Consider the following 24,676-nt stretch of genomic DNA (forward strand, 5'->3'; position numbering starts at 1 on the left):
TTTAAAGCAAAGTATTGTTTTTATTCACACAAACTTAATAAGATATATAACAACCGTTTGGTCCATAAATATTTAAGGGGAAATAGTTTCTATACACCATCTTTATCAAGAAACAGGGAAACATGGACAATCTTGATAGAACACTTACTGTACTCAACTATTAACACGAAGATCAATATATAAGGTTCTTGGAACTATATCTGAAAGAGTGCACAAATGCTTTCTATGACATCGCTGCCCCCTCTCCCCTTCTTTTTTTCCCCAAAACAGGATACACCATAAAAAGATCTTTGAAAATAAGATGCAAACCAGTACAAAACTAGTGAGGCGTCCAAAGGGTGTGACTCAGTTAACAAAGAACACAGACAATCCTGAATTCCACAACCTTTTGTCCCAAGTTATCGCATAAGGCACATAGAGTAGAACTGAGTTAGGCATCTACTTCATCAAGTAGATTCGGAGTACCACTTTGTTCTAGAGTAGAACAAATTAGGATGCGCACAATGGAAAATTGTCTTCTGCTCTCTCTCTCTCACTACCTTTCAGCCAGAAGAAACGTGGTTTGTTTTTTTGGTCTGATCAGTGGCAAGTGGCGTTAGAGAAAGTCAATGTCAGGAGAAAACATGGACTGTGATTCCACCTGCACTGAACTCCACCTGTATCTGAGGTCATTTTTTTCAATGCCAGCTCCACAAATCCAGTCTTAATCAGTATACTACACTCCTTTTTTCATTAACACTAAAACTTCACCCTGAGCAACATGATAAAACAATAATGCACTTTTTACGGGGGGCTCTGTGCAATTGACTCGATCTGCTGATGAATTTACTGCAATCAATTTGACTGCAATTCATCCAGCAGGGCAACATGAAGTGTCAGCTGATTCCAACAGAGGGCATAAACTGCTCTCCTATCCAAATTTGTTGTCTTAACGATGAAAAAAATTTGCTCTCATGGCATTATTGTTAACACTTAGCACAGTCAATGTTTGGATCAAGTCAGAAAATATGTTATTGTTCTTTCTATCGTGAATCCTTAAGTCTGAATCAACTGTCATATGGATGGGAGACATTCAAAAAGAGAATTAAAAGACTCTTTTCTGGATAATTTACCCATATACAGAACATTCTACAAGTTTGCTTCCCAAATTATTTCAAAAGAGAAACAAAAATTGAATTGGAAGCATGCAATTACAGGTTTCTGAGGGCCTAATTCACCAATTAAGCATGAATTAAGAAGGGCTCAATTTGTAATAATTCAATAGAAATGTACAAACTTTTAGTTATTGTTTTTCCCAATGATTTTCCTAAAGTCCTTTTCCACAGTCACTCACTGCCATGTGGTGTCAGATGCTACACGTTTTCTTCAATAATTTGATGTGGCCACTGCTCGTCTTGCGCTTGCACGCTCTCTTCAAAGGAGACATCTCTGCTTGATTTAAAGGTCAATTTCAAAAGTGAGAGGAAAAAAAACTAAATCAGAGAAATTAATGATTTAAAAAAAAAAATAAAAAAAAAGAAGCAGTCTACTATCTTGTTAGAAAAGGTTCGTCAAGGTAGTTTGTGAAGGGCTCCCCGAATCGTGGCTGTCCAAACTAGAGGTGACGGACGTCACTACAGTAATCGAGGGGTTTGTCAGGTCTGTTAGTGTGGCCGCGCTGGAGGGGGGGGTCAGGGGCCCACTGTCGGACGAGGGCGGAGGGAGTGAGGTGCCATCAGCCTTATCAACACCTCCGTTCTCCTGTCGTAAAACGTTCCTTCTGAATTTGGCTCTCGCGTTTTGGAACCAAACCTGCAAACCAATGCCAGTGTGGCTTTTACTTTTTGTGCTTATGCACGACTGCTTTCAAGAAACAGAGTACATAACTAGTGCTGCAGATCAACATAAATGGTGGACACAATATATTTGGAGTTGAAGGTGCCAGACAACTATGTCCGCTCCTCATCTTAGTACAGAAATGAAAAGGGAAAGATCATCTTTTAGGATTTAAAAAAAAAACACGTGTGCACTCGTCTTTTAAAGAATACACTAATCAACTACTTTCTGCCTCAAAAAACAGCATTCACGCGTCTTTACAGCCAAAACACCCATCTAACGACCAATCCATCATGGCTGAATGAAATAAACAAAATTTAAAAAAAAATAAGAGTTCTTGGGTGAAATGACAGGGGATCATGTAGTAGGGTGTCGGTGCAGAAAGGCAAATGGATCAGTGCTTACCTGCAGAACTCTTTTGGTCAGGCCCGTCTTCTGGGCCAGCTGCTTGAGGTCCTTTGCGTCCGGGTTGTGGTTGATGGCAAAGTAGGATTTCATCGTCCGCAGCTGGTGGTGCTTGAAGGAGGTCCGCATGCGTTTGGTCTTCTGTGTCGGGGCGTAGGCCTGCTGGTCCCGGTCCAAATGGTCCGCGTCGTTCTCGTTGCAGCCTGGGAGTGCAGAGCACAGAGCCACATCAACACTGAACATGTTTGCGTGTCTGTGCACTCGGATGCGTACGTCAATTACATCTGCCGGTGGGTTTATACTATAGGTGCGTCTCAATAAATGAGAAAATCACAGCTCTTTTTTTTTTTGTTCATATTTCAAGAGTTCAATTCAAAAAGTGACATTCATTCAATATATAGTACAGCACATTGTTCCAGTTTTAAAAAGTCCTTTATAAATAAAGATGATTTGCGAAATAGTTAGATATAATTGATTCCATGATTATGTTATACAGTGCCGTGTGTAATACAAAGTTGTACATTATGCATTCCACATTATCGTCAATAACTTCGCTGGTCTAAAAAAAAACATGTCAATAATAATGGTGTGTCTCAATAAATTAGGATATTGTGGAAAATGTAATAAATTGCAGTATTTAAATTCAAAAAGTTCAAATAATAAATTGTAAATAGATTCATGACACTTAGAGTGAGATATTTGATTATTTTTATTTTATTTGAAGATTTTATCTTACGGATAATGGAAACCCAAAATTCACCATCTTGTGAAATGAGAATATGACATAATAAACAGTCAAAATGATTTTTAAAATGGAAATTGGGTAGGAAATGGTCTACCGACGAGGATTTTCCCCATGTGTAAAACACATTTTCCCAATTTGTAAAACACAGGATGTCCCCAACCCACCCCCACCATCATTTCACAACCTAATGCCGTCAGTCAAATGATTTCAAATTTTAGTGAGATGTGTGAAAACTAACCACAGTGTTAGTTATATTGCTACTTTACTAATGTAGTACTTTTTCTCTTTTTTTCCTCAGGGTGTAAAAAAAACATTACAGTAATGTCCACTTGCTCTTCTATGCAGCTAAAATTTGGGCAAAATTAAATCTGTGCCCCTCTGAAATCTAAATAGATCCTACATCTGTCTGAATATGTTGTTGCAATTTTAATCAATAAATCGTCCTCAACAGGAAGCCTATTTCATTTCACTTGCAAAAGAAGAAGTTATTCAGAAATGAAAATGTCAATTTTTAGGGACACCCTGCATCAAGTTTCACTTTTTGAACTTTTTTCTACAACATTGTAATGGATTGAATGCACGCAAGGATAAGCGGTATGGAAAATGGATGGATGAATGCATTCAATGTGTGGCACACGATTCCAAATAACAACACACGCCTCCAGTGCCTTATAAATGTCATCTGTGATCACAACTTAAACTGGTTCGGACTGGTTTGCCACATAAGGTTAACGTGGATGGATGACACTGGACAACAAGTTACATTGTTGTCCTCATACTTTTAACATACACGTTGACCACATTGTTTTACTCTTTTACTGTAAATTTGAGGCTCAAAATGAAAAACAATAATAATAACATATGCAATTATACTTGGCATAATGTGAGGGTTCATGTTATTCTAGCTCTGCCTGGCACCCTTCCACACTATTAAAATGAAGATTATTGGCATCTGGAGCACGCATTGTTTTATAACAGTTACCCACTAGGGGTCTCTGTATCCAAAGAAGACCTAACCTAATGGAGAGGTGTGGAATAACAATACTCAGTAGACCCACTCAGCTCGACGTGTTCAAAACAAGCAAGAAAAGGCTCACTTGAGACAAATAACATCAAAACAACAGCGGAATCGGATCCTATTTGTAGCAAATGTGAGGTTTAGTTAGATGTGCACAGTGATGGATATTAACAAGAACGTTTTGGGGAGACTACAATGACAAGGATGTCAAAGGTTTTTACACACGCAAACTGATTTAATTTGTTCCTTTTTGGAGTTAATATTTAATAATCCTGTTTGACTATTCATCGTTGATAATAGCGTTTCGTTTAAAAATAGATTCACGCCGCAGAAATGAGGAAAATCAAGTAGCCTAAAAAAATTTCTGTATAACAATGGAATAAAGCGTGCATTTTGTTTTTCTTCCGCGATTGAAAATCACATCCTACTGCTCCATGAGAAAAGCAGGCATTTGCACAAGGGAATAAAGGGATCGGAATCATGTTTGCAGTATGCGGTTCATGCATGGAGCCCTGGCATGCAGTCGCCCTGCCTGAGAACACTCGCAAGCCCGACGTGGCCCGGCCCGGCCGCAGCGCTGGAGGCCCGAGATTCCAACGTCGCTTCCAATTAACGGAGAACAATTAACGCGCAGATTACCCTTCTTCACCCCCCCCTCCCCCCCCCCCCCCCCCCCATTCATTCATTCATCGGGAACAAGGCTTGGGGAACTCGGCCGCACAATGACAAGCGCGCACTAATTCGCAGAGAGACAACACGAAAAAATTGGGACGCTGCAGGGAGAATATATATATATATATTCACCGACAGCAGACAAAAAAGTGTGTATTTTTGCAATATTCTGTATACATTTTACCATTTTTATTGTTACATTATTCTGTATACATTTTACCAAATAAGAACAGTAACGTTTGCACATTTACATGTGAACGGATGGCAGTAAATTAATTATTTGGCGACAACAGGCGACCCCCCCCGAGATGCATTTCACCCAGACATGCAAGCCCTTACATAAATGAATACTTCAACTCATCATCTAATTCAATCATTGCCCAACCAACGTGCCGTGAGAGATCATCAGGTGTGTCGCAGCAATTTGCGACGATTTCACTGAATCGTCCGAAAATGATTTATGACTGCAAATAATAGACCTGTGTAGGTCTATCTAGGCCAGCGACGTATAGTGACAGGGAGAACAACTAAATGGCAATTACCCAGTGTACTGTAGCCACTTTTTGTGACATTTTTGTTTGCTTGTGTGCAGTGAGATTTTGTTTCCAATGTCAAATATGTGCCTTGGCTCAAAAAGGGTTTGGAAACACCGATTATAATTCACTTATTTTGTCCAGGGTGAGATTTTGGTTCTCCTATTGTGTTTGGAAAAAATGGGAATGTAAAAACTTTTTCGGACGTTATTTTTGCTAGGTTGTTTTTGCAATCTTTTTTTTTATTGTTGTAGTAACATCAGGCGTGCGCAATTACATTAAATTAGTCCCCAAAATATTTATTGACTACAAAATAATGTATCTTTGTTTGTCCATCTATTCTATATAAGGTATTTGTGTATTTGTTTTTCTTATGCATGTCGTGAGAAGATCATCAGTTACCTGAAATTGTGCATTTTCACTTAATTACTCCGAAATGTATTTACTACAAATAATATATATTTTATCATCTTTTTATGACAGTGACAGGCAGAACAATTAGATTATCTTTCACTGGATGGCAATTAACACGTGGATCCACTTTTTGTGACAATTTTCTTCTGTGGTGGTGTGCAGTGAGATTTATTTAAATGTAAAATTGTACTTTGGCGCAGTGCAGGTTGGCAAACACCACATTTATTGACGTCTTTTGTCCACCAAGACAATTTTGGCTACGTTTTCTTGTTTGTGTTCGGAAAAATTGGGAATGTGAAAAATTTCAGGAAGATATTTTTGTTAGGTTGTTTTTCTTGTGTTGTGAGAGATCATTAGATGTATTGTAGGAAGTTGACAATTATTAACTCCAAATAATGTATCTTTGATCATTTAGCTATCTATTGTCAGTGATTTATAGAGACAGACAGAACAGTGACCAGTGTCTTCGCCTATTGTAAGATTTGGATTTTATTTGAATTCCTTTTTTGGGGGGAAAATGAGCCTTGGCGCAATTACGAGTTGGTAAAGACTAATTTAATGAACTTGTTTTGTCCCGAAGTGAGATTTTGGTCACGTTTTCTCGTGCTGTATTTGGCAAATCAGGAATGTGCAAACTTTTAGCAAGTCCTTTTTGCACTCTGTTATTGCTTTTTTTGTTTTGTTTTTCCCCTATCGTGCGTGCGCAGAGTGAGGGCGTCTCACCTGTGTTATAGCTAGGTAAGTCCAAGCCCATGCTGGCGGTGCTCTTCCTCTTCCTCGGCCGACCCTTCTGCGCCGAGCCGGTGCCGGTGCCGTTGAAGTAGGGCAGGCCGAGGGCGCCGCCGCCGCCGCCGCCCTTGGCCGCCAGCTCGGCGAAGTTGAGCTGCGGGTGGTAGTCGGCGCCCTGCACTAAGCTCTCGAAGTGCAGACGGCAGTAGACGAGGCTGTCCTTCATGCCGAAGTGGTCGCCCGTGGTGAGGGTCTTGTTGCACGACGTGCACGTGAAGCAGCTCAGGTGGTACACGGAGTCTCGCGCGCGCATCACCATCTCCGAGGCGGAAATGCCCAGGTGGCAGCGCGCGCACCTCTGCACCGAGAACCTTCTGGAACAGACGCATCGTCAGAAACACACTCCTGTCACGGGGAGCACAAACATAACATCCCTACTAACCATTTCTGTAACGTTCTCTAAACGTCTGCTTACATATTTGGTTCCCTCAACGTTCTCCTAACTTGTTTTTTTGTAATAGGTTTGGTTTGCTAAAAAAATAATGACTGTTGCTGCCATGTCTTCTTTTATAATGTGTGTCACATAAGCAAATAATAATACAAATAATAATAAATTTAAAAAATACAAATATTAGCGTCAAAGTCACAGTTGTGCTTGACATGTTTGTTACATGGTCGGATTTTGGGGGTAATGTTGCTAAACAATACAACAAGTCCCCACAGAGTGATTAAAACCGGATTCGTTAAATAGTAGCAGCGGCGTTAGAGTGATTTTGATATGTCTTTAAATTTGCAGCATTGAAGTGAAGGCTCCCTGGACATTAGCATGCGGTGCTAATATGGAAACCCCTCGTTAGAACAGCGTTGTACTTAAATTCGACTTTATGTCACAAATGTAGTCTTCAACGTAGGTGTGTCGTCTTATTAAAAATATTTGACATTGTTTCTGCATGTTAAAAGTGAGCTAATCCCCCCCCCGCCACAATCGTTGCTAACTCCCTGACATTCAGCATACACAAAAAGATGGCGATTTAAAGAAACAAGCTACATATTTACCTTTAAGTGCCTCAAATTTTACATTATTTTTATCCTGGATAATATGTCACAAGCACACAGATTTCACTATGACTACCACTATTGTGGTTGTTTTTTTTTTTTAATGTGTAAAGTTTTTGGATTTACACATACGTTACGTTTAAAAGCATTCATAGGCCAAACATCCCAAATGCAAAGCAGCAGCCTGTTAAATAGAAACCCAAAGTGACCATTTGTATCCGTTTGTCATCTATTTGTTGGAAACACATCTCGCTTAACGGGGCGAATTTGGCCAACATTCGTCGTTGGCGTACACCTTTTACCTGTAGTAATCCTCTTTGCAGTAGATGCTGCCATCCTTGGCGAAACACGTTAGCTCCGACTCCAGCGCAAGTTTACATTCACAGCATTTGAGACAGCGCAGGTGCCACTGCTTGTCCACGGCCAGGAGGTAGTATCTGTCCGAGATCTTGCCCCCGCAGCCGGCGCACAGGGCGGGCTTCTCCGGGCTCATGGAGGGCATGGTCTGGATACACAAACGGGGAAGCTCTTCAATACACCATCACACACACACACACACACACACACACACACACAAACACAAACAAACAAACAAACAAACAAACAAAAAACAACGTTTTGCCGTATTGGCAATAAAATAATCATGGCGGCATTTAAGTAATATTTGATTATTGTCATAGATCTTTCATAAAAGTTTGTATAAGCCAAGAAGTATGGCCTTGGCGAGACAACGCTGGCCCCGTAACATAAAATTATACAAAATAGCCATTATTATGCACAAAAATCTGCCAGCGTATTCAACCAATCTTATATGCAGACTTTATTTTTATGTGCATCATTTACCAATCCAATATACTGTATAAGCACAATGGTTTTTGTTTGTTTGGTTGTTTTTTTTTTTTATGGGTGTGGGGGTGGGGGTGGGGGGCAAATGTTGTCATGTCTACAATCACAACAATGTGCACAATATACCGAGTAGATCCACTAGATCCCTTATATTATGTTTGGTCAAATTAAAAAAACGAATTGCTAACTGTGTTACGTTATGACGACAACAATTTATATTAGTTCTGCATGTGAAGCAGAAGACTGTAAAAGTGTTATGTTGTTAGAGACTGTTAAACGCCAATGATGTGTCAGCGTCAGAATTTCAAATTGCTCTGCTGCTAGTTTAATAAAAAAATATTTGAAACTGCAATGCCATGCGATTCAAAAATATCGGTGTATTTCCTTGCTGGGTGTGGAACGGTTACAGTTTGATTGAAAGACCTGGCCTCACCGTCTCTCTGCCGTTGATCTGCATGGTCTTGGCCAAGCGAGACTCCGACTTGGACCTTCTCTCCATCTCCTCCATGATCCCTTGGATGTGGTCCCCGGAGATCCCGTGGAAAAGCATGGCTCCCGGTCCTGCAGGGCGCAACGTGCGAGCGGCTGCTTCTGCCTTGCAGCTCACCACTTCCATATACCGTGGACCCGGACTGCTGTGCTGCTGGCTCGGCTCAGCGCATCCAAAATGCAGAGAGGCAGATCACTTCCCGGCCCACTGCGTGCAAAGGCAACTGGAAGCAGAAGAAAAAACTGGAGGAAAAACTACAGCAGCAGCAGGAGCATGGGTGGGACGAGTGTTGGTAGTGAACCAGCTTGTTCCTTCTTTCCAGAATGTCTCTCATCCAGATTTAAAAAAAAATATGTATATATATATATATATATATATATATAAAGTCCAAGGGGGTGAACGGAAGGAAAGGGGGGAGGTGGCTACAGTGTGGCCAAAAATAATGACACAACCTTCGGCTTTTTCCCCACTTCCAAAGTTCCCAGTCAGGGCTCCTTGGTGTTTGGAGGTCAGATTGAAACTGCCTGCATTTGAGCACCGTGTCGTATTTGTGAAGAGAGCAAAGCCTGCCCAGTCTGAATAATTTGGTAGGAGGAGTTCCCCATCTCTCTCGCACTCTCTCTGTTTCTCTCTCTCTCTCTCTCTCTCTGTTTACCTCTCGCTCTCTCTTCCTCGCCATTCATTCCTATTGCCCAACAAAGAAGTGTCTTTCTTGCCTTATATCCTCCCGAGTCTGCCTGCGCACAGCTTCACTTTACGATATTAGCTTGTTTACATCACTTTTAGTCACCGTGTCGCTGCTTAGATGCCATATAGTCGTTTGGTTCATCACGTTAGTTGTACAAAAATAAAATACAAAATTTACATATAGAAAATGAATAGGTTCCATCAAGCTTCTATTCAGATGAATGATCACTATTTCAATAATAATAAAATAATTAATCTGACGGTCCAATCAAGTGTTTGGTTGTTTCAGTGTGCACGTGAAGTGGGCGGGGCCTGATTCAATTAAAACTATCACAAAGAAAGCACTGATATATCTCATAGCAATTACATTGCCACTCTGAATAAACACACGTTAAATAAGTTTCTTTTTTTACATTTGAATTTTATTACAATATATATATATATATATATATTACCTCGATTATCTGTTGTAATTACATTACATTATTTTCTCTCTTCCTCGGGAATTGGGCCATGCAGCACCTTTGTTTACTTTCAGTGGGACTTAATTAAAGACAAGAGAACGAGTGGAGTAACATTTTCCACGTAGCTAACAGGCCAGGCGAGTGTTGTGTGTGTTTGTGTATGGCAGAAATGAAAAATAATATCGTGGTAACGATGTGAGGGGGTGGGGGGTACCCCACCAGTTATCACCTCTTTTCAGAAATTTCGTTTATTATTGACTTAATATGATCCACGTCATGCAGGCATCACTGAGATTACACTATTAAGTCTAATATGTGTCAACTTTAAGGCGTGGGGGGAAATAAGTAACGCAAATTATTAGACAAAAATAAAGGAGTGCAGGCAGATTTTCCTTTATTTTATTATGAATAAGCTCGCCTACATGCATGTAGTCCAAATATGGTGTCATAAAATGTCAATATGGTCTAACAGAGACACACCATAAAATGAAAACAAAACAAAAAAACTACAATGACTGTGCATTACTCGACTTTGGGCAACATAAATATATATTTTAATTCATTTGTAGACGTTACATTATTATGCCAATATACACACACCCAACCCCCACCTACCATCAAGTTGTGTAGCCATTAATTGGAGGCCCCATGAAGGCTTGAACCCTCCCGGACGGCTTTTGGACCTGAATTAAATGAACCTTCATTTGCACACTGTCAGTGTCCCGCCAGCAAAATAAAAACAATTATAAAATAAAAAAAGAGGAGCGAAAAGGGGAAAAAAAGAAACCACACTTCTTTTTAACTGGACAAAGGCACCCTGACAGTGAGAAAATAACTGTATGTACGATAGAGCATGTGCACGACTCCCTTTTTATTTCCGGCGATAAAAAGAAATAAGTTGAAGTCATGCGCATCCACGACGATTTTATGGAGACATTTTTGACGACTTGACAGCGGTAACATTTGATTTGACTCAGGAGGTTTTAGCGATGTGTCAGTGAGCATGCAGCGAGAAGCACACAGGCACAATTGGACTTGGATCGTTTGGGGATTTGCATAAAAACAAAATTGCAATATTTTCCGTGAATAAACACGCTCGTTTTGCTTTTTTGCCCCAATGTCACAGAAATGCCCGTTTGAGTGACTTTAAGCCTGAACTGTCTTACAGTATTTCCTAAAAACAAATTTGCCTCAAAGACGCCTTTATAAAATATAGAATTTCTTGAAAATGTATTGAAATGGAGACAGTGAGCGAGTTAATTGAACTTATTTCCACTGTTTTTAAATAATGAAACAAGAAAATATATGAATCTAAATAAAAAGCACGCATTTTCATGCAATTACGTTATCATAATTTAAGCATTTCACATTTTCCAAATAATTTGATAAAAAGGCGTAAAAACGTTTTGTATCCATAATTAAGAAAAATATTTGTTTTCTTCAAATGGATTTTATACATCTTCCATATTTACCTGAGGTGACCTAAAACAATTCGTCAATCATAAAAACAATGTATTTAAACAATTAAAAAACGAATGCAGCACAAGAGGAGTGCTTCTGAGGAGGATTGGTCAGTTAGTTATCATTAACCCTTGCCTTAATACCGTCCTATTTTTTCGTGGCTGCTAATATTGATTCCAAGAAGACATAGCCCGGAGTCAGGCTCTTACCTGAGGATGTGCTGGTTCGACGGCCGCGCGATGCGCAAGGCGGAGGAGACGCTCCGGACTGTGCGCTGCGGTGGAGGAGAGGAAAGAGGAGAGAGAGGCTGACTGCTTGCCTGCCGGTAGATGGGGGCTGTTCCACGTTTGTGAGCCGCGGCTCCACTTCCAGCCTCAATTAAAACACAAGTCATTTAAATATTCCTCCGGCATGCACAAGACACAACACGGCGCACACACGATTGCACAGAAAACTGCAAGCCAATGGCCTTCCCCGCACGCGAGGAGCTTCTGATGGCTGATGTCGCCACGAATTAAAAAGGGCTAAATAACACAATCGTGTATCTGTTACCGCCTTATGGCAAGCATTAACCATTCATACGAAGGTTTAGAGAGCATATTAGGACACTGAATTCATTTGGCCTTTATTACCAATCATAACAACAAAATATGCTCTTTATTCTCTAAATGACGCCTCAATGTTGGAGGAAGCTCCACTTGCAGGTCCGTTACAAAAAACAAAAACAAAAAACCACACACGCTATAGAATGTTTACATGCAGATGTATACTATAATGTATACTAAGTATTTATAATCAACATGAAGGAAATATGCCTGCTTTATGTATTGCATAACACTAACAAATGTTGGCAAACTCACGAAACCACCCATAGATTGATTATTACAAGTCTACTTTTCTTTCAATTGGTAATAAACTCCAAATTTAAAAAATGCATTCATCATTACATAGCTCAGTACTAAATAAATGATTACCCCAAAAGCATAAAATATAGAAATCCCTTCCTTCCCTCCTGAATAATGTAGCTCATATATGCTATATGGCATGTTGGTTGTATTTGCCATTCTACACAATTTTGGCCTCATGCTGCAGTATGTAATGAATAAAAGAAAATGGGGGGGGGGGGGGGGGGGGGAAAGGTAAAACACTAACAACTGTTCAATAATGTCAAGCCTTTGGTTTCCTGAATATTCAATATTGTTTTGAAGTGGTTTCATGGTACCCGAGCTCAAATGAGACAATATTTCCTCAACTATGATTAATGAAATGCCCCTTTCCGTTTGCCTATGTACTGTATATTCATGTCCCCAAACAGCTGGGTAATGTTAAAAAAAAATAGGCCATAAAAGGATGCTCACAATGGTCATAAAATAGCACAGACCTTTAAGTGCACAGACAATGCACCTAAATTGAACTGTTAACGTGACACAAGGAGCCATTCTGGAGGCAGGATCACACTTGCAGGTGTTTGTGGAGTGATTTCAATTGACAAGGAGCGAATAGAGTATTGTCTGGGTGAACACTTGGGCTGTGAGCAAAGGGTGACAATTAATTACACCTCTTCTGCTTGCATAAATGAACACGTGCCATGCTGCTATACAGTCACTTTGCTCCTTCTGCCTGGTATGTAGCTCATCAATAATGCAGCGGCACTGAGATCCATTTCAGTGCGTACTGCAATGTTCATGGAGCACACTGTGGTTCCTGAGCATGATCGCCTCACGCAGTGGGTATCTGTGCAGCAGGCTCGGTTCAACCGGGCTCCTTAACAGACACAGCAACGACCGTGATGCCTGCCTGCTCTCTGCTGTAGGGCACAGTGGTTATCATAGCACACATGTATCCAGGGTTCATCAGGCGTTATCATTTCTGGGTCACCTCAAGTGACACTCAGTCTCGCTCTTGGTGCCTCCCAAAAGAATGGCAGAGGAGGCAGGAAGCTTCTCCCAGGATCTGCCGTGGAAGCGAAGCGCCATGGGTGAAAAGCTGAAAGAATGAGGGAGAGGAGAGGGAAGTGAAGGGAGGTGGGTGGTGGTGGGTTTTCAGGAGGAGGATCAGAGGGAGGAGTGAAGTGCTGTAAAGCTGCATCCCAGTCACATGTGCCTTGGTGGGAGTGTGAGGAAGAGGGTGAAACATCCTGGAAACAACAAAGCAGACTTGACTCCTTACTGAGGAAAATATTTCATGGTCACAAACAGTGATTATTGGTTGACACAAGTTAATTAACCCATTGAATTTTGATACAGACCTCATAAAGGGGCTATTGTCCCAGATTTAATTTAAACTAGCTTGCAATGTTATGATGTGAGATTGTCATCAATGTCATGGTGAATAACACATGGATCTTAAAGACAAGCAAAAGTAATGAGTATAAATCAGTTCTTTACCTATTTAGGACTCCTTTGAGAATGTGAAATTCTTCCATCAGGATAATTCACAAGCACTACGTTTTGCACGCAATGAATATACTTAATAGAAAATGGATAGCCTTATGTATACATAGACGTGTTCGTGAGGAATTGCCATCCCTAGTTGTCACTACGAAGAACTATACATACAAATATTTTTTTCTTATACATGGCGCCCTTGGGTGTCAATGGGCGTTGCTTTAAATGGACTTTTCAAGCATCTTACATCCTGCTGCATTTCATTCCAACCCGTCTTTCTAGTCATCACTTTTGCCCTGTTCTTCCACTTTCTCTTTTCTGTCTCTTCCTGCTCCCCCCCAACCCTCCTTCGATCTCCTCCCTGCTCTGCTCTGCTGGAGCTCAAATCACAACCCCAGTCCCTGGCAGATGGAGGATAGGCGAGAGAAGCTCTTAACTAGCTAGTCTGAGCCTCTGGTCTCTGCACACCAACTGCTGCCGCCCCCCCACAGACACACACACACACAAACAGCTCCAACAGCCCGACGCCACCTCCACACACTCCCAGTGTGTCCTCTGGGGATAGCCTGTCCTCCAGGGGGCTGGTGCACGTATTAGTCCATATCTGGCCACACTAGAAAGGACAAGGTAACATGATAGATGGATGTTCTTTATTGCGATATAACAAAGCAAAGCTTTTCAGGGTAGACACACGGGTTTAGGTGATGTTTGGATGTGGTGTTATGTTGTCAAACTGACTACGTCCCTCTGCTTTTAACAGCCATTGTAGAATAAAGAGGCAATGGTTCTTTTAGTGGCTGCTAACACGTTGATGGGAGTAATACAAATATCAGCCTTTATTTGCCCCCCAAAGCGGATATTCAATTCACACTGACTTGTTAAATACGCATAGAGGCTGGGATTGTCACATACAGTTTCCAGTGTACAAATCTACATGAATCTGGTAGATAGTCAGCACCATGCTGAAGGGAGTTTAATTCCTTGCTCAAGGACACTTCACAAGCGCTCAGGATACTAAGTGGCATCTATCTGGCACCTAATGACACTTTCTACACCGCATGCTCTGTAAATAGGCTTCTGCATGGGGGGTTCGTTGATGGGTGCCAAACCTACGACCTCTTGGTCCCCGGGTTTTTGCAGGCTGTGCTTCTGTCTGCCCAAGCATGTGGCTCAGCTGAAATAAACCTGCCAAAACAGTACCTCATTGAGGTGCCAGTGAGTGGCCCGGACTCTTTTATCTGGGCTCATCTGGCGGCCACGGCTTGGCCTGGCATCAGCGTGTGCACCAGTTGCGGTCCAGGGGAGAAACTGCCCCTCTGTGCTATTTGCAGCCCTGTCTGTCCGAAGGAATCTGGCACCCTGACTGTCACACAGAGGCCATGTGTGTGTTTTTATCACTAATTCTACCACAGGGATCTGGTTGTCCAGATGACCACTGTGCAGGCTGCTACCCTGAGGCGAGCTGACATTGTCTGTGTAGACCAGACATTGATGGAAAGGCTGCTCAAATGCTGCTTGAAAATCAAGACTCTTCCACACGTGCACACACTCCAACAAATAAGGCAGGGCCTTGCCAATTGCTGGGACTGATGTTCCTTTTAGCAATCATAAGACTGACACTCAAATTATTTTTTACCCCCCTGCCAAGCGTGTGTCAGTATGTGGCCAGTCTTGCCAACAGCGATGGAGATGCTGCAAGTGACTGTGGTCGAAGCCGTTGGCCGCAGGGCTGCCGTGCCTGTTTGAGATGGAGAGAGGGCTGTGGGGACAGCTGAGGCAAGAGGGAGCTGCTTGGCCTGTCAACTGGTAGTGACTGGAGCACGTCTGGTCACAGTTACGAACTGGACAGCTCTCTTTTTCTCTGCGGCTAGTGCCATCGTCCTGAAGAAAGGCACACGGTTTGTTGCTGCCACACTGCTCTGGTGCAGCATATGCTTCAGCTGAAGGTCAGAGATGTTCAGTCCAAAATGCCTGAAAGAAACACTTCGTGTATGGCTGGCTGCTGTAATTTTTGGACCAACAAAGGAATACTGCTAAAATGCTATACAAGTGTTAGTTTAAAATGCATTGGACTGTACTGTAGTTTCGCTTGGTATTTTTTGTCAAGCATAATAATTATCTGAAGGTATTATTACAAATTAGTATGAAAGAAAGCAGATGTAGATTAAAAACATTCCACAGAATTCTACACCTCCATAGATAACTTGTGAATTCTGAAATTAGTCATTAAAGGGGACATATTTCGCCAAACCAACTTTTTCTAATATTTGGGAAGTAATATTGTCTCCATGATGCCTCAGGAAACGTGAAATATGAATTAAAATTGTCTACGAATTCGTGAGTTCCAGAAGTTTTTCTGCAGAGAGCCCTGAAATCAGGTAATTCAAATTTCTCAAACTTATCTACGTCACGAGCAAACAGCTCCGCTTTCCCTTTTCCCTCCCGAGCCAGCACTGTCAACATAAACGTGTGCTCTCACAAGTGGGCCTTCTACACGGAGGCAAACAATCAGAGGAAAGGGAGCTGCTTTAGCCAAATGTGGACAAAGCAGATACAAAACTGAGTCAAACAGAAGTAGCTGTCAGAGGGGCCTTATCTGGACACTCATATGATAAAACCAAGGTGATTTTTTTTAATATGAAATTGGCACTTGTACAGTAAGTCCATGATAGAGAGTCACTCTGTAGAGGTCTAAATACCCAAAATCAATCTCTCTCTCTCTCTCTCTCTCTCTCTATATATATATATATATATATATAAATAAAAAAAATCAGAGATTGTCTTGACAAAAGAGAAAATCAGTTTCTTTAATAAAACACTGGCGGGAAAAAAATACAGATCTGTTTGTTCTACAGCAGTATCCTTTTAAATTCACGAACAATGGTATTTCATGGACAAACAGGACATTAACATTTTGGTGCATCAGGAAAATCCTACAGTGCTGAAAATGGTGAAAAGGGAAATTAAATTCCAGTACAAATCTTCCAACTTTATCCAGGTCTTCACCTAAATGCAATGGGTTCTTTCTTTGTATATGCAGAAAACATCCCAAAAGTTGAATGAAACTCCTAAAAAAAAAAGATTTTTGCTTTCTCTCTTGGGATGAAAACGAATTCCTTGTCAGAGGTACAGTAATCATTTCCCCTCCGTACAATGGTCTTCTATTGTCGATGTGATCAACGAATGGAGGTTTATGGAAAGATCCTCAGTATGAATGGGATGACTTCCATCAGGCTGGGAGGCTTTACTGTGTTGTTTGTAGCACTAAAACAGGATGATGAACAAGAACCTTCCAAAGCGTGCCATCAATGGATTGTAAAGATATGGAGGGATGAGGCAGACTTGAAATTTGGCCTATTTCATGGTCTGGGCTGCAGGACTGCCAAGGCCCTGAGTGGCAAGGCATCTACTTGAAAGCGACAGCTCAGTCCCCAGGCAAGAGGCACAGAGGAGCGGCAGGCAAGCGAACCCAGGTAACCTACTTGATGGGTGTGACACCTTCACCATCCCGCTGTAGAATGTTGCCGCCGCACGCTTCACTGCCTCAGTTTACAATAACACAATATAAATTCACCTCTCATCCTGTCTGATGATGCGTCCCCTAGAACCTGTCCTCCCCAGCACTGTTGGGATCACAAATCTCCTTGTAGCTGCTCACAGGCCTGTGTTGCCATCACCAAAGCACTTGCCTTTAGGACCCACCTGCCGAGGAGGACAGTGGCCGTGAAAGTTGTAGAATTCGGCGACAGACACATCCTCTCACATGCCTCTGCTTGCCCAATCAGGCAGAGTCAGGCAAGCGTGTGTGACATGCTCAGAGCCTGAAGCCATTGCACTGTCTTCCCACATGCACTAACGAATCAAACCTCACATCTTTCCTCAACATATCTGCAAGTGGTGCAGAGCCAGCTCTTGGCCTTACCTCGCACTGCTATAACTGTGGGTTGCTAAGTGCAGTGTTTAGTGCACCCTTTCTACTATTTTAGCCCATTAGGAGCCACAGGGTGTTCTGCTCTTATAAGCCTTTATGCATGCTCTTGAACACAAGTTGATCTACTGCAGTAGTGCGAAAGGAGGGCCCCAGAGTTCATTAGGCTGCAGCTCAGGAGAGCAGCCGCAGGGAACTGCGCTTTAGCCAAGTGTTGCCAGGAGGCTGCAAGTCTAGTGGGGCCGCTGTTGATGTCCGTGGCGTGTTTGTTAACAGCCTGATTCCATCAAGTGGTGTAAAAGCAGCACAGCCAAGTGAGAGGGCTGACCCTTGGCATTTGCCTGTTTTTAACAACACAGTATTTCAGTCAAAGGTAGCGAGTTTAGTCGAGCCGATGTGGATTGCAAATGATGCTAATACTCACGCACCCGTACATTTGGGAGAAAATAAATAATAAAAGATGCAACGCAAAAGAGCACAAGATGTTATCTGACATCCGACTGTTATCTTCTCTTATATGCCCTTTATCTTGAGGGCAAACATCTAAAATGCACTTTCAGTTTTGACCCCTATACTCCCACAACCCTTGTTAATACATCAGAGAAGTGAAATACCACCAGAAATTAAGTACTCATAAAAAGGAATGAGAAATGAAACTCACTGCATTCCAATGGACATTCAAGAAAAGCTTCAAAACAAAATACCATGAAATTGTATTTTTCACAAGATTATACAGAACAATCGTTTCCTCTTCCCATGATTAAAATTTGAAAAATGAAAAATTGTAGATGTACAAGAAGCATTTCACAGTCACTTCTCAAATTTCATCATTCAGTATGCTGCTAAAAATGGTTCAAAGCAAGGCACTAGATTCTTAATGTTATCTTGCGTAGCCTACCTGTTACCTTGGCACATTGGACCTATGCATAAAACTGAGAATTAAACATTTTCTTCATCGCAGGGTCCTTCACGTTGATTTGGCCATATGGACACTGCAGGAGAGAATGAAATAATTAATCCGTGTTATACAGCCGACTTATTCGCTGGGTGTGGGTCCACTCACTCATTGTGACAAATAAAACGATGCAAATTTCTTGGCGTGGCACAGAGGGTAAGAGTACGCCCTGCAAACGGAGGGTGACCCGTTTGTATCCCCGCACAAGTGCATGTTGTGTTGTTGTGTCCCTGGGCAAGACGCTTAACCCACATTGCCTACAAATGAATGTGGTTGGATGTTTGGTGGTGAGCCGTAGGTGCAGAATGGCAGCCACACTTTTGTCAGACTGCCCCAGGGCAGCTGTGGCTACATAAGTAGCTTACCACCACCAGAGTATGAATGAGGAGTGAATAAATCATGCGTGAAACTGTAAAGCATCTTTGAGTGCGCAGAAAATCCCTACATAAGACGAATGCATTATTATTATTATTATGATAAAAAGCATGCAAACGTTAAACTATATAAATTCTATCTTTGAATAGCTGTGTTTTAGTTGTGGTGTTTTTACTTATTTGATCAGTTGCACAACTACAGACAGCTGACAATGTCATTATGAGGAGTGATTTATACACATTTTTATGCGAAACTCCACATGCCACCGCTAGCGCTGCTTTCTTTGTTGACCTTTTTCAGCCAAATGTTTTCCAAGTAATTTTTACACAGTAAAAATAAGTAGGTCAGATACAATTACCTAGATCACACAATAAATGCAAAATTAATTTCCATGAAACTCAAGTGCCAATCCATATTTATTTTGGTGGGAATGTGTGGAGATAATGGAATTTAGATTTACCCTTTGAGTCACTACTGAACCAGTAATATCGTCCACTCCACAGAATATTCATCATTCTCCATGAACCAGGAAGTAGCCGGATAACTAACAAATGACAAACAAATGCTAATTTCTTTCTGCTTTTGATCACAGTTCAGTGTTGGCGGAGGTTTACGCTCTACTGAGTGACATTCTCCTTATACAGTATATGGGCAGTACGGTACTGCTAAAACAACAAATCCAGTAGTGACCCCAGACTTTCATAAAGTACTGCATTTTGTAGAACAATATTAACGTCATTTTTTTCAGTTGTTATTCACACATGGAATAATAACAATAATAGAACTGAATGAGACAGAACAGAAAATAACAGATGTGTCAAACTGGTTGCTAGGAGGCTAGATCTGGCTCACCACATTATTTTATGTGGCCCGCGAAAGCAAATGATATGCAAAATTGCAAATTGTCTTCACCTGTAATAACGCTTCGATATTGGAAGCATTTTTTTGTTACCATTCCAACTTTTAAAATAAATTTAATTATAGTTGAAAATGTTTTATAGTCTTCTGATTTAAAAAAATTGTTATTCATCATTTTTTTCTGTAATTACATGAGATGAATTCATTTATATGGGTTCACAGTCATAACGGCCCTCCGATGGAAGTCATAAGTTCGATGTGGCCCGTGACAAAAAAGGAATTTATCCCTGGAATAGAATTAAATCGCAGTACAAAGAAAATACACACAAGATATTAGAAAAGCAGACAAAGGAGCTCACATGTCTGCAAGCACTGCCACAGCACTTCCCTCGTTGAAGGTGGGCATACTCTGTGAACACCTTGTACCCACTGGAAGGGTCAACATACACCTGCTTCTTTGTCTGCACATAATGAACAGATATTTTTTAATTAGAGCAAGGCACAACATGAACGCTGATGTATGCTTCCTGCATACACTCAAACAAAAAGCATAAGTACAACTGAAATTAACATAAATATACATATACTGTATATATAAACAGATTGTTTTGGGATAAAGAGAGGTGGGTGGTGGGCGACCTCTTTACACTGAAAGAGATGTAAAACAGTAGCTTGTATGATATTATAAATTAATTGGTGCATTACATTTGTGTGTTATTCAATAGTCAAAAATATGCCATGGAAAATACACCAATATTCATATTTTTTATCTACTTCAGTTAAGCAGGGCATTTAAAATATATATTTATGACACAACCTCTTACGGTATGCTCCAGCTGTTTATAGACGCAATCACCTTCTGTGAGTGAAAAACACCGAACTCCTCTGCCATCCCTAAGGAAGTTTTGAAAATGTCACCTCTCAGTCTGTTTCAAACTGAGAGCCCACTAGTTGTTGAGCTTTGACAGGCCACAAAGACAAAAAAGCCCCAGGCCTTTTGGTGACACAGCCTGTCATTTCACATGGCACTGCACGACCACATAGTGAAGCTGGCATAGCTGGGCCCTCTCTGCATTGTGCTTTTCCCACCCAGCCCTTCACATTCTCCTCAGGTCTTGGCCAACTTGCCTCAACTTCACTGCACACTCAGGAGCACAGTATTTACAACAGAGAGGCCTCAAGGCACGCAGGTGCACCTATTCACGGCCACCACCACTGCACGCCTCACTGGCTCTGCTTGATGGAGGAGTAGAGACGACCTTAAGAAGATGATGGATCCAACAAAAAAATTACCCCCAATATCAAGCTTGTGCTTAAATGCTGGATATAAATATTTGACTAGATCCCAGCTATCTGTACTTGTGTCTGTATTTCATACTGTACAGCGGAACTATGTTTGAACACAAACTGCTTCGGGACATTGTTCAACCTCTGATTCGTCCAGATTTTGTATTTATTTTTTTCTTCCTGAATGGGAAATAATAGAAGAGGAAATAAGGATCTGCCAACATCATAAAACCTTCATTTACTGTACAGGCAACGTTCTACGTTTAACATTGCTCATAAAGAGTGAAAAGAAGTTAACGAGTATTAAGGCTAGATAGAAGAACAATAAAAGATTCTCAACAACGTCAATAAGTGAGAAACGTATTGGAAAATTAAGATTTAGGGAGGATTACTGCTCAGGAGTTACAATTTATTAACCCAAAATGTCTTGCTTGACGTCATGCAGGTTTAACATACAACAAGTATTGTGTGACTTCAGAAGCATATTGATTTTAGAAGAAGAATCACCTTTATTGTCATGAACATGCATGCGTGCACACGAAATTTGTTCTCTGCATTTTACCGATCACAGTGAACACACACACTTGTTAGTGGAACACACTGGAGCGGGAGGCAGCTGAAGCCCCCGGGGAGCAGTTCGGGCTATCAGTGTCTTGCTCAAGGACACCACAACCGTGAGTCCGGGGGATGTTAGCGGATGGTCCGGTCGTGGTCTTGAACCTATGTCCCCACGGTGGCAGGCGCTGATCTTAAGCATTGGGCCATGGCTGCCCCCAAAAATGTTGGGGTCAAAGATATTCAACTTCATAGGTTTCACCATACCATTTACTATAATATTTCCAACCCAGGGTTCACTAATCAACTAATTGAAGGGTTACTGGTTTGATTCCAAGTTTCTAGTTTGTCCCCAACCATAAATCCTATGTAAAAAGAGTATTGATTATAATATTTCTATTTTAGATATGATTAAAGTATGTTGTGTGAAAATGTAAGAGGACAACCGTACAGTCACAAGAAAAAGTATTTGAACCATTTGGAATTATCTGCATTTCTGCATAAACTGGTCAAACTGTGTATAGTTTTTCCACTGTGAATGTTTACTGTCTTTGCTGATATCATGCTCTTCTTCAGGTTGCAAATTAGTTGAGACAGAATAAATAGCTGTTGGTTGCAGACGAGTACTGCACTCCATTTTCTCACATTTTCAAGATGTACCGGTAAATAATCAACAATCAATTGCACATAATCTAAATCATTCTCAATGACAATCAATGAATATGCCCATCCCTGTGGGTTAAGTTTGCAGTTGTGTAGAACTGCACCACATCATAAGGAAAGAAGTTTATGATATTTCAGCCCTCCACTATAGACAAACAAGGTTTCATAATGTTAAAAAAAAAACATCTCTTTGACAGTACCATTTTAAAACGAATAATGTTATATACAGTTCTTATTGCTGATACCATCACTGTGAACGTGTATCTGACATTGTGACCGGTGTGTGTGTGCTTTACAACATAATTTCCAAATCATGGGTGTGTTTCAGTCTGTTTCAATACTAGTTTGATTTTTTTTTTTTTTATGTATGCACAAAACAAGCACATGCATGAACAACTATTCGAGTTATCAGACACAAAACCAACATGAGCCCGTTCAGTGGATGCGATTACCTGACACGCTTCTATGTGAACTGTGTGGATGAGCATCTCCTCGGCTGTCAGCTGCCTACTAGCTTGTTGGGGCTCGGTCCTGCTCTCCGACGCGTCTAATAGTTCTGCCCCACCGCAGACTTCGTGGGTCGGCGTGCCGGTGGGTTGCAGTCGTCTCGAGCCGTCCACATGCAGCTTATAGCTTGACATTGTTACAAGTCGTTCCTTACACTGTTCGTGAAGGAGAGTCACTTTGCTGAGCAACGCTCTACTTAACGTTGGCAGTGCATTGTCGAGTGTTAATGGCCAGTTACATCCACGAAACATGTCTTTAATACTAAAATGCCTGACAGGCTTCAGTTTTTTTCTCTCTCTTCAATTCGCGTCTTGCCGACTTTGCATAGCTTTGCCTTGACAAGACTGAGTGCACCACTTCCTGTTTGAAATGTACGTCACTTACAATCACGTGAGCATTCATTCGGGAACCCACAGCGCCCCCGCGGTCGTCTGAGGAACAACAGTGTAGACGGCACACAATCTTCTTTAAAAATGACTGTATATTCCAAGGGCTGTGTCAGTTCTCTCATAAAACAGATAATTGAGGGCTATTTTGATTGACACGTTCAGAAGGGTAGTGCGCTGTATCATTGTAAACTGCATCAAACTAAAGATAAATATTAGAAGTCCATTCAGTATGATGCGGAGGTTTTACATAACTGCAAACAATCCATCCATTATTTTCTGTTGCGCCTGTTCCCAATTTAAACTAACAACCATTCACGCTCACATTCGCACCTATAGACAATTTAGACCCTTCAATTAAGGCATGTTTCTGGAGTGTAGGAGGAAGCCGGTGTACCCGAAGAAAATCCAGGCAAGCAGGGGTAGAACATGGAAACTCCACACAGGAAGGCCAGAGCTGCGATTAGAACCCGGGATGCTAGAAACAAAACCATAATATTGCTAAGAGGGTATCTTACCTCTCTGTCACTCTCAAACCAAACTCAGCTTCATTATCTTTGTCAAAGCAGACTATATAACTCTTGTATAGGATGAAGTGTCTGATGAGTGAAAACCATGAGCTGATTCGTCCATCCATCCATTTTCTATACCACTTATGCTGATTAGTGTCGTGGGGGGGTTGGAGCTTATTTTAGCTGAATTTGGGCGAGGCGGGGTCGTACCTGGACTGGTCGCCAGCCAATCACAGGGCACAGTAGACAAACAACTATTCACACTCAAGTTCATATTTATGGACAATAAGATAGCATCTTCAATAAACTGAATATGCCACAGATGTAAACAAATACTGTCGATGGTGCTTTTTCTTCAACGTTTTCATGACATGCACATTGGACTATGACGGTTGATTGAGCCATCTTTGTACCGCTAGACTAGAAATGCTAATTGCACCACCACTTACATGACAAAACATTCTTCCAATATAAGGAATTTTTGTTCACGGTAGTGCCATCAGAAGAACATCCATCCATCCAGCCATTTTCTGAGCCGCTTCTCCTCACTAGGGTCGCGGGCGTGCTGGAGCCTATCCCAGCAATCTTCGGGCAGGAGGCGGGGTACACCCTGAACTGGTTGCCAGCCAATCGCAGGGCACATACAAACAAACAACCATTCGCACTCACATTCACACCTACGGGCAATTTAGAGTTGTCAATTAACCTACCATGCATGTTTTTGGGATGTGGGAGGAAACCGGAGTGCCCAGAGAGAACATGCAAACTCCACACAGGCGGGGCCGGGGATTGAACCCTCAGAACTGTGAGGCAGACGCTCTAACCAGTCACCCACCATGCCGCATGCATCTGTGAAGAATTGAGAACTAATCCCACTGAAGAATTTTCCAGCATTAAAACATCTGGCATAGTGCATTTTGTCCCTCTG

The 24,676-nt window shown here is 41.5% G+C and overlaps 2 protein-coding genes across 7 annotated transcripts; both read right to left on the reverse strand.

The window, feature by feature from the left end:
- On the reverse strand, positions 1-9,618 carry lhx9 (LIM homeobox 9). The gene is made up of 5 exons (XM_061779443.1): positions 8,667-9,618; positions 7,690-7,892; positions 6,326-6,705; positions 2,221-2,423; positions 1-1,791 (listed from the first exon to the last, which is right to left on the reverse strand). Exons 1-5 carry the CDS (start codon positions 8,847-8,849, stop codon positions 1,537-1,539), a joined length of 1,224 nt encoding a protein of 407 aa, XP_061635427.1. The 5' UTR covers positions 8,850-9,618; the 3' UTR covers positions 1-1,536.
- c7h1orf53 (chromosome 7 C1orf53 homolog) lies at positions 8,910-23,214 on the reverse strand. Of its 6 annotated transcripts, XM_061779449.1 has the most exons (5): positions 20,198-20,296; positions 13,214-13,321; positions 11,545-11,609; positions 10,490-10,585; positions 8,910-8,946 (listed from the first exon to the last, which is right to left on the reverse strand). In XM_061779449.1, the coding sequence occupies exons 1-4, from the start codon at positions 20,281-20,283 to the stop codon at positions 10,575-10,577; spliced, it is 270 nt and encodes an 89-aa protein (XP_061635433.1). In that variant the 5' UTR covers positions 20,284-20,296; the 3' UTR covers positions 8,910-8,946; positions 10,490-10,574. The 6 variants fall into 6 exon arrangements, with proteins under 6 accessions (XP_061635433.1, XP_061635430.1, XP_061635429.1 ...); XM_061779446.1 differs by lacking the exons at positions 8,910-8,946; positions 10,490-10,585 and adding an exon at positions 22,796-23,214 and having other exon boundaries at positions 11,593-11,609; positions 20,198-20,299; XM_061779445.1 differs by lacking the exons at positions 8,910-8,946; positions 10,490-10,585; positions 11,545-11,609 and adding exons at positions 11,949-13,142; positions 22,796-23,214 and having other exon boundaries at positions 20,198-20,299.
- Positions 23,215-24,676: the final 1,462 nt, after the last annotated feature.

The sequence above is a fragment of the Phyllopteryx taeniolatus genome, chromosome 7, assembly GCF_024500385.1.
Source record: "Phyllopteryx taeniolatus isolate TA_2022b chromosome 7, UOR_Ptae_1.2, whole genome shotgun sequence".
Taxonomy (NCBI): Eukaryota; Metazoa; Chordata; class Actinopteri; order Syngnathiformes; family Syngnathidae; genus Phyllopteryx; species Phyllopteryx taeniolatus.